This window comes from Stegastes partitus, unplaced genomic scaffold, assembly GCF_000690725.1.
Source record: "Stegastes partitus isolate 25-593 unplaced genomic scaffold, Stegastes_partitus-1.0.2 Scaffold198, whole genome shotgun sequence".
In the NCBI taxonomy this organism is placed as follows: Eukaryota; Metazoa; Chordata; class Actinopteri; family Pomacentridae; genus Stegastes; species Stegastes partitus.
In genome coordinates, this window is record NW_007577929.1 from 509717 (window position 1) to 520487 (window position 10771).

At 40.7% G+C, this 10771-nt stretch overlaps 1 protein-coding gene across 1 annotated transcript in view; it reads left to right on the forward strand.

Annotated features, from left to right (window-relative positions):
* Nucleotides 1-10063, forward strand: part of pcdh11 (protocadherin 11) — a 119895-nt gene extending 109832 nt beyond the window's left edge. The window contains exon 6 of the mRNA XM_008280543.1: nt 9600-10063. Coding sequence (XP_008278765.1) covers nt 9600-10063 — 464 coding nt within the window. The remainder of the gene's footprint in view (nt 1-9599) is intronic.
* The last annotated feature ends 708 nt before the right edge of the window (nt 10064-10771 follow it).

The window sequence follows — 10771 nt, forward strand, 5'->3', positions numbered from 1 at the left end:
TTGAGCTGTTGGCATCTAAGGAGAGACTCCCTTTTTTTTTTTATGTGAACACACTGAATGATTTCACTCTGAAATACCTTCCTACAAAAAAAACTGTACATCGAGTCCTGCTCTCAACTCGGTCAAATAAGAGATTACAATTTCCACCATGGCCAGATTACTCATGCACTGAAATCATGGCCGCCGCTGGTGCTGAGTGGTTTTCAGCCTGCCAGTTATCAGTTGAAAGATGGGCCTCACAATGCCTTTGTATCCCCTTCCTATCTGTCTGGCCATAGAGGCAATAACAGTAACGTATGGCTAAGGGAAAACAGAGCTAATCATCAATGACTGCAAGATATATAGCATATACAGTGGCACCTTGTTTATTACCCTCTCTTTTCCTCCTGCTGTATCCATCAGCGATACAGCCAGGCCACAGGAACCGAGAGCTTCTTCAATGTTAATTTGATTCATTCTTGTTTTCCATAATAATTGGGGGCAATGGGTCAGTGTGATGAATTTGCTTGTTACATGACACAGGATGTAGCACGTCGGTAGCTGCTGTACAGTTTGTCTCTCCAGTCTCTTTTCTATCATGTGGAACAGGGGCCTCGTCTTTTTATTAGCTGTTTTCTGAAAATACACAGTCGTAACCAGCTCCTCAGGCAACAGGTCCAATTCTTTGAGGACCTGCTGATGCTTCAAATCAGCTTCTAATTTGATTATAAAAAAGGAAAGCTAAGAGTTTTATATGTGACATTTACATTTTTAGATCAAAGTCATCTCCTGAAAAATCGCAATTGTTTAGATAGTATTCCTGCTGGAACAATCTAATCTTTCTCGCAAATATCAGACTGCGTCGTCAGGTCCCGCTTAATCACTCTATTTTCCTTTTCTTTCTTAATTCCTCTGAAATATTTTCGCTTCCTTTTCATTCATTTTATTTTCTCTCCCCCCTCCAGACCTCGCATTATCTATACAATATGGAAATGTTGAGACATTCATCCAAGTGCAATGAATTTTAAGGTGGATTCTTTTTTTTTTTTACTCTTATAAATATACATTTATGTATTGCTTCCTTGTCAGCAGCAGCACACCTGTACAGTATATCTACAGTATCATCCTGCGACTGCACAAGCACAGATTTACAGAAAGAGAGAATGAATGGCCACTCTTGCATGAGATTTTACACTGAAAGCATCCGTGCATATGTGTGTGTGTGTGTGTGTACCTACATGAGCATGTCTTGTGTTTCTACCCCCCATAGAAACTCTGCGCCTCCTCCTCTGTGTGTCATTGTGGTGATGAGCGCTGATTGCAGATTGTTATGGTGTTTGCACCTCTCATCTATCTGGCCCACGCTGGGTATTTGGCCAGGCCTGATTGTGTTGATGGTGACACCGGCATCTTGTCCTCGGGTGGGGAGGCCCTATAGTCGCCCAGGCATAATGAAAGAGATGTAATCAACCAATGTCACACACACACACAAAAAAAAAAGTCAAGTGTACAAAAACTGTTTCTGTGTTCTACCTTCCCGACTGTGCTCTCTGTTGATGAAAAATCACACAATTGTAGTTGCTGATGTCGGGGCTCACTTTTTTTTTTTCTCCCTTGTAAACATTTTATGCTGGTGCGAAATGAGCATTTGAGGTGTTTGTTTGTCCTCCTGACAACAAAGGTGACTCCCAGATAAAGGAATTTACATTAAATTAAGCCCGTACATGTTGCCCGTGTTGTATATTCTCAGTGGAGAAATGGGAGCTTCAATCTACAACATACTTTTAATCAATGGCAACAAAAAGAATGAAGCAAGTGTTTGGCACTTGGCTGTTTGAGAGATCCTTTCTCTCTTTGTGCACTTTGTCCTCTCTCTGTGCTTTGTTATTTGTTTTGGTGTTCTAATCTCTGCCAAGTCAATAATATTCTTTGTTGTCTGAAATTGTGTGTCGGGAACAAAAAGGCCTCCTCCTTTTGTTGAAAGTACCTGTCTGTGACTTTTCACTCTCTCTCAGACTCCTAGATAAAGTAATCATTAGATGTTGTTTTCTGCCTGCAATTACTTTCTGTTACAATGGGTCAAACACTAGGAAAGCAAAAGGGGTCGAGAGAAGACAAGGCTAGATGGATTACAGGCGAGGAACTGTATAGGTCCCACAAGTGCTGATAAATACGTATGTGGCTCGGAGACTCACCGTTGTCAGCAGCGTCTCAGTAAATGCATCAAAAGTAATTAGTCTAGAGTATATATGGACAACCTTGCTCCCTTCTTATCTGCGTCACATTGTCTCCTTTAAAAAAAGGCCATTCATTACATCTGGCACTATTTGTTTTAAGAAGTACAAAAAAAAAAAAAAAGAGGAGTGATGACTCTGCCACTTCCTATATCTCACTTTGTATCGCGGCCTCACAGAATTGTCCTGAAATTTATGTTTCAGTTGAAAAATCCACTCCGCCATTATCAGAGGTAACTCATTACCATTCATTGCCGTGCAGTTCTCAGGGCCTTATTATCCCAGAGGAGGGCGGCTGCTACATAAAGAGAGGTTGTACAGAAATATTCCTAGATTTTTGTTGCACATTTTTATAATAAAATCTTATTGAAATAGGATTCTAAAGAGGCCTCGACAAACTGTTTACCTCAGCACATCTCCTTATGGATCTTAATACACGTCATCTTCCTACATGACACCGCTGACCTCTGTGTCATAGCTGATCTGCCTTCCAAAGCGCACGCCAAGTTTTTATTGCTACAATGGAATATTTACTTCCTCCTCCATGCCCTTGGCTGCAATGACAATGACAGCTCTTATTGCCTTCGCCAGGGATTATATACTGTACCTCCTCCTGATAAAAGTAAAGAAAAACCAAACAGCATCTGAGTTCGACATCCTGTGAAAAGTTCATTTTCAGACTGATCGCCATAGATACAGGCGTTTAGACACGGAGAAGTCGCAGACCTCGTCTCAGAGCTTGCATATTCTTATTTCATTAATGAAGTAATGTATATGCAGGTCTTATAACAATGTCATGGAACCCTCCTTTCTTCGGAAACCAGCCTCTCCTGAGTTTGCGGAGCCTTGAACACAATTCATATACGAGTACACACTGTCAAAACTATGAATCAGTCACAAGCGTGCATCGTAATAAAAAAATAAATAAAAAAAACGAGCACAGGGAACGCAGGTGAAATGCATCAAGCATATAAGTGGGCTGCCTTGTATTTCTAATTCTGTGAAAGTGAAACATTCATCTCTCCTTCAAATGATGATTGCCAGAGCTGTGATGAAAGTAATGGCATCTCTCTTTTCAGTGCAACACCAAGGGGTTTTAATAGCGCTATTATTATTAATGACCATCCATTTGCTTATCCAGATTGCACGTTTGGAGTGGGCATAAGGCCGAGTGAAGTGATAAAGTCTTGGTAATTACAAACCCAATTATTTCTACTGAGATTCTGTTGGTTTGAAAGAATCTTTCATATTCTTGTATTTCTGTCTTTTGGTTTCCCTCCAGATGCAAGCCACGTGCTTGTGTATGCTCTGCGTCTTTCTTTTCTTTTTCTTTTTTTTTATCTCATTCTCTTTCTCATCGCCTTCCTATCACACGATAGCACATAATATGAGATTAACAATAATAATACTTTGCAGTCTTGATAGCTGTATCACTGGTAGTACAATGGTTCTATAACTCTCGCCAATATACAAGAGCTTCATTTTTATAACGCTCTTGCATTTTCTGGTGCTATTAAACCTGTTGATCCCACATTAACAGATACGGAGGAGAGCAGAGCACTAGGTGATACTGCTTGAGGTGGCGAATGGTTTATTTACTCAGCAGTTACATTCTGTAATATGTATGAATGTTTGCACTTTGGTGAATGTTGTATGACTGGAAAAAAATAAACTTTGCAGTCTTTGTGGAGAATCTCAGTATGTATCGCACTGGATTTGCCAAAAGGAGCCTTTTAAATAACAGTATAAGTGACTCATACATAAAAACAGAAATATATAATTTAAATATAACCAAGACCATGTGGTGCTTACAGGAGACAGTACGCAGGAGGTTTTAAAGTTTTCATTTGACTTGACTACATGACTTTAATGCAACGATTCATGCAAGTTTCAGGTAAAAAGATTGAAAGAGTACGCCAATTAACTGTGTAGGATGAGTCAGGGGCCTAGTCCACCTTCCTGATGGCTGTTCGAAGAATTTAATGTCCTAGATGCATGCAATTATCCTTTTAATTAGCAATAATGAGTTTGTGCATGCTGAAATAATGAGTTGAATCGTGATATGTGTGCAGACCTTAATGTGAAGCTCATCAAGATGTAACAAGCTCTGTCAGTAAATATCATCAACTGTCATGTTAAATATCTCATACTATTGTACTGAAAAGCCCTAATCAGTGAGCTAATATGCCATCCTAGCTGTGTGTGCGTGTATGTGTGTGTGTGTGTGTGTTTGTGTGTGTTTGTGTGTTCCTGCCTGTCAGAACATGTATTTGCATTAGTGGATTTCATGGCCATTGGAAAAATAAATAAATGCAATGAGGCAGGGAGTAAAAAAGCAAATATAATACTTAGACACAACATTCCAGATGTGTGGTTAGTAAGGTAGCACTTTAACAACCTCGTGAGATTGAGGCGTGCACGGTTCACAATGGATACATTAAATCATTATGGCATTATATTGATGCCAAAATACAGTCAATTACCTTCCAATTACAGACTATGTACATTAACCTTTCCACTAGCACGCAGTATCAGGGGCCTAAAAATTTGAATCGTTGCTTATTATTTCAGTTTTATAAGCTGTTTTAATACTAAAATCAGCACTGGCGATACACCAGTGACGTGCGGTGAGGCTCATGACTTCATCAGAATCTGATTTAAGAATATAAGCACTCTACATAGAAGCATATTTGCCATTTGATTGGCAGCAGTTTACGTGTTATGTTTCATATCGGCATTCTTTACACATACAAGCTGTAGCCCAGAAAACTCATGTTTCTTTTCTTTTTTTTTTAAAAGTTATTGCGGTCTTACCTTTACCTTTATATGAAGTCCATGCTCCGCTCCTTCTGAACAAAATATCTTTTGTAAAAGTCTCCTGATCTTCCTTCGCTGCTCTTAACTTGCTAACTGTACACCGTACCTAGTCTAGCTTGCTGTCACTTACTCTGCAGCCACGGAGTCACAAGAAGCATGACTGGGATCATAGCGCCCCCTGCCATGAGGCAAGAGAACTGCCTGCCTCACCTGGAACCTCTTCTCAGTCGTTTATGATCGCTCAGCACACGGAACACGTTACACACATACAGTTGGTAACAAAAAACACTGTACATTATTATATACATCAGCTGAACTATGGAACATCAGTTCATATATTAAATGTGTTTGAACCGTGTTATTGGCGACATCCAGACAGCAGCACGCTGTCACTGCAGACAGCCAGCGGTGGTAGTGAGGGATTGCACAATCCAAGTGAGGCACAGCTCACCGGCTTCTCTTCCAAGCATTTAAACGGGAAATTGCGAAAATTCAGCGATTTTAAATTTAAAAAGCATCAAAGCTGACGAGGCTAAATGAAAAAATAAATACTTTGAAGTACAAATCACTGGATAAATATAACTATTTAAATTATTTTATCATTATATTTTTTTTTCTTTCCGTGATGTCAGGTGAGGCTCTGCCTCACCTGCCTCCCCTGACCACATGTCACTGCTATACACGTGTGAGCCCTGTCTCCCAAAAATGGCATTCCTATACAAATAAACTGCATTCTCAGTTATGCTGTGAGATGCTTTGTTTTTGTGAAGTTTGTTGTCAACACATTTTTATTGTTTATTGTTTCCAACGCTTCATGTTTTAGTTAACCAATCATATGGTAGATGGAGCAGCACTCGCTTCCCTGGAAACTGCGAAAATGGAAAAAAAAAAAAGGTGTATTTAAACCCAAACCATATATTCTGAAACCTTACCAAGTAGATTTGGTGCCTCAGCCTGACTCAACAGCGAGTGAAAACGAAAGTATACAGTAAGTGAAAATAAGACTTAAAATATTGGTTCCAAGCCATGACCAACCCTCGCCTCCTAGATGAGAGTCCTGTGTTGGACTTGTGCCACCCCAACCCCTCTAACAGCCTTACATGGGCTTTGTGGGTCTTTTAACACAGACATGTTTCCCAGCATGTCGTATTTGTTACCTTCTGTGGAGAACACATATGTCAAAACATAATTAAAATTGCAGTTTAGTTGTATAGGAACATAATTCCTGGTAGACAGGACTGCACCAGCATACATTCAACATCTACCAGTGTAATGACAACACTGCTCTGCCATGCATGAGGGTTAAGTGCTTCAAACCAGTACACAGATTTGTTTTCTGGGATGGTCCTGTATTAAAGCTATAATTCTAACAACATTGTTATCAGTGTATCTCCTGCAGGCCAATTAATTGGAATGTTACAAAAAGTGTTTGAACAGAAGCTGGAAAATAAGATGAACAACTGTGCGGAATAAAGCAATCCAGTACAGTAGACTAGCAAATCTGAAAGGGTATTTTGGCTTTTATTCAGCTTTTAATGGGTTGAAGTCTATGTTGGTACTGTGGACTACAGAGAATTAAAAAATGTTGATGTGATAATAGCGCTGATGTTATTTTTTTTCTTGTTGATCAAATGTAAAAGACACAATACTTAAAAGCCTGAGCAAAAAACAATATATATCCAACAAAGATGCTGCGAGGCCACTGGATTGAATTGTAAATTATTTGAGGCATTGAAGTTATTGTGTCCAGCTACATTATATTTCCAAATTAAAACATTTCCATTACTCCCAATATAGAGAACCATTCGCGCTGTGTCAACCCCACTTTGTGTTCAGTCCAACTGCGAGCAGCAATTTGTCCAATAGTTTCAGTTAATGCAAAAAAACAAAAAAACCCTTTTGGAAATGCTTTGTATGTCATCCAGCTTTTTCAAACCGGTCTCTTACACATGTCCAATGTTTATACAAGCTGTAATGTTTGACCACATGAATGGAAGGTCAGCTGAAGGTGGATGCAGCAGCGTTCGATCGGTGACTGGCCAACGGATGTGTTGATGTTGCAAAACAAGACTGCTGTAGGCTACCTCTGCTATTGACCTTGCGTATGACCATAAGATCAACTTGAAACCAGTAGAAATACACGACAAGACCATGAATAATAGAAGACCTTGTGACAGAGCAGTGGAGTTAGCTTACTAGGCTGTTTTGAATCAAAACTTGAATTGAATGCCGTTTGATTTGCAGTCAGGTGTCGGGGATGATTGCAGTTGAACTTGCATTTGATGTTCCGTTGACTCTACAGAGTAACTAAACAGGTATCAGAGTTCCCTTTTTCAACCACATCACCGCTGCTCAGTAAAGATGAATCATCTCAAATGAGAGCCGTAGGTCTGATCTCAGTCTCGCTGTCTATTACACCCCATTGTTTGCCATTATCCCCACTTGTCTGCCATTCAAATTTCCTTGAAGGGAATGTAGAAAAGAATGTTCACAGCATCAGGGGATCTGTGGCGTCAGTGATGTGTGATTTCTCCCGAAAGCTCCGTGGGGTACAGTTGTTTCCCCTGAATACAAAAGACAGCAGCATCACAAGCAGGCTGCGGCATACCTCTAGCTGACGAAAGCAGCGAGAGCTGTCAGCGACATCACTCACGCCGTGCTCCCACCCTCCCAAACCCGCCACCGCCTATTCAAACTATCCCACTGGAATAGAAACTAGTACAGGCACATGTCTTTTGGAAAGGCATGTTGGGAGATATTTCATGCAAAATTTGTAGGCATTGAAAAGGTGTTGACATAAAACTGCTGTGCAAAGTCACAGAGCTGAAGATTAGCTTTTATTTACAGAGTATGATATGTTAAAGGCGGTTTCACCTCAGACAGCATGGATCAATTAAATTAGAAGAACAGAAACCAAATTAACAATAACAACAACTAACAAAATGCCACAATAAATATTTCTTAACATCTCAGGACGCATGCTTGGAAATAAGACATTCATGCCAATTGCATTACCTCATCAAAAACATCCGAACAGGCATCACCAACGGCAGAAAACACTTGGAGAAAGATTGAGTCAGGGCACAGCCGAGACTTGGCTCAGTCCTATTGTGCTAGCTCAGAGAATGAGAAAGCAGCATCCATTTTTGCCTTAATGAAGTTAGTGACCCTCTGAAAGGTGACACATTTACCGCCCAGGGGATTTATACACTCCTGCTCCACAGCTCCAGTTCAATATGGAGAGGACAGATTTGACTCCACGTGGGCACTCCAAATATATCCTCACAATTTATACTCGGCGATTCATTTTCAGACACCGCTCTCATAATTAAAGTTGATGCTGTGGCGTTCAATCTACGGTAGCACAAAACTCAACAAAAAAAGGAGGTGATCACTGGGCCATTAGGATCCAATCTAGATATTTTTTTTGCAAGCCGGACTGGTATCACTAACATAGCGTAATCAGAGTGTTCATTTTCATTTTGTAGAATGCTATAAAACAATAACAAGGTGGTGGGAAGATTTGCAGATGTCTGTGGGAGAGAATTACCACGAGTATGCTGAACTGTATGCAATGGAAATAGTCGTTCCAGTGTACTAGGGTCTAAGACTGCTTAATTATTTATCACATTCTTACTTATGCAAATACACTAAATAATTTCTACATGACAGCTTGAAGCTGAGGCCTAGAGGAGCGATGTGATGTTTGAATGAGGACCCCCTCTTTCCTTCGCATGGCCTAGGAAACATAACACTGCAGGCTCCGGGTTGCCTTCGTGCATACTGTTTTACATTCTAATTATCTGGCATGACAGCCTTTATTGCCGAGGCTCAATGCTGAGGCCTCATCCCAGACTCATTCCACATGTGATGTCAGTGCCGGGATAATGAGATAAGATAGTTTGAGTGCTTAGCCTTGCCCGCTCTCCTCTTCATTTGGTTTTCAGTTTTCTCTTCCCTTCCATGCATGCAACCTAAATGTTGGCACCATTAATTGTACCTGAATATGCCAAAGATGCGAGCGAGATCCTAGAATGACAGAGTGTCTTTTTTTCTGTTTGAGCTTCCCTATTTGACCAGGTTTATTTTTGATTCGGAAAGATCAAAAGGGTTTAAGGTGTGGCGCATTGACAGTGATTAAAATAAACAATGCTTTGTTAAGATGTTCATTAAATATTTAATACAGTAAAGCCAATCCCAGACACAAACAGCAAGACATATTTTTTCTAACTCTAATTAAGCTACAGGGAATTCATTGCATATTGTAGGTAAACAGACAGAGTCATGGGAATACCAATGGAAATTAAATGCTCTGCTGATGTTTTTCTCATTACAAGATGAAATGAAACATTTATCACTGACTTTCATTTCGCTAAAAGGCTGACATTTTGTGGGTCAACCACTGATAAGATGACAACTTTCTTCTATTTACATTATGATTCATGAGTTCATTCAGTGCTTTTGCATCACCTCTGTGAAATCACTGCATTCTAGCTACACTCTCTGCGTGTTCTGACCTGTTATATTCACTGTTTTGTTTTCTTCTCTTTTTCTCTCCTTTCTTCACAGCCATCGAGGTGAACCTGCAGAAAGCCTTGGCCGAGGCCTCTGAGACCTGTACCCAGGAGTGTCTAATACTGGGCCACTCCGACAGCTGCTGGATGCCCCCAGCCCTGGCCCAGTTCCAGGGTCCTGGCAGCAACAGCCCCACCTCCAACCCCACCACCACCGCCATCACTGCTACCCTCCCCTCTTTTGGCTTCCAGCAGAGCTGTGCCCGGGGAGTGAAAGCTAACATGGGCAGCATGGGGGTCATGGATGGCCGCCACACTCTGGGCAGGTCTGTGCCCAAAAAAGATGAACTGGACAAAGGGATCAACCGGCCACAGTTCTACAACACCCTGGATAGACACTGCAGTAGCAAGAAGGAGGACCCTGTCAAGGTCATCCCTCTGGCAAGCTTCTCCTCTCCTGGGCAGCAGACACCCACTGGTGGAGGCAGCAGCTCTTTCTTACACGAGCACCAGTTGTAATAGCAAAAGACAGATCTTCACTGGCCTGACATACATGTGACTCCATCCATAGATGGCTTATGACTTTATGATTAGTATGTATGCGTACGTGTGGAGGTATGCATAATTGGAATAACTTTGACCAGCTCAAGCTCAGTTTCACTAATGAAGACATTTGATGATGGATTAGACCATGGTGATGTTATTCAGACAAAAATCACACGGAATCAGTCTGACAGCTGAAGCATTCGAAAGGAAAAGTCTTAACATAGCAGACCCATGTATAATAAATAAAAGGTAGTCCTATACCAAAGTAGATCCACCACAGAAAAAAAAAAGAAAAAAAAAGAAGACATTTTTGCTTTCAGTTTGGTGATGTTTGCTTAGTGATAAGAACGGCCACTATACACATTAAGCTCCTTGGGCACAGCTTAGAGGAACTGTGTCCTAAAAGGCCCTTTCCTTGCGCAGAAACAAATGCAAATGCAGTACTTTGTGTTGAGTGAGCTAAATTGGGCTAAATGTTAATTATGAGCTCTGGGTGGATGGTGTTTCTGTTCAAGTTCTAGTGAAGTATTGCTCTGTATAACGCGTGGCACAAACTCCTTTGGTGGTGGAAGATGTTTCTTTTGTCTTGCCTGAGCGTGTTTTAGAAGTCTATTTTGGTCAGGGGACTGCAGAAGGATAAAAAAAATAAAAAAATAAAAAAAAAGTCTACAAAGCATAACT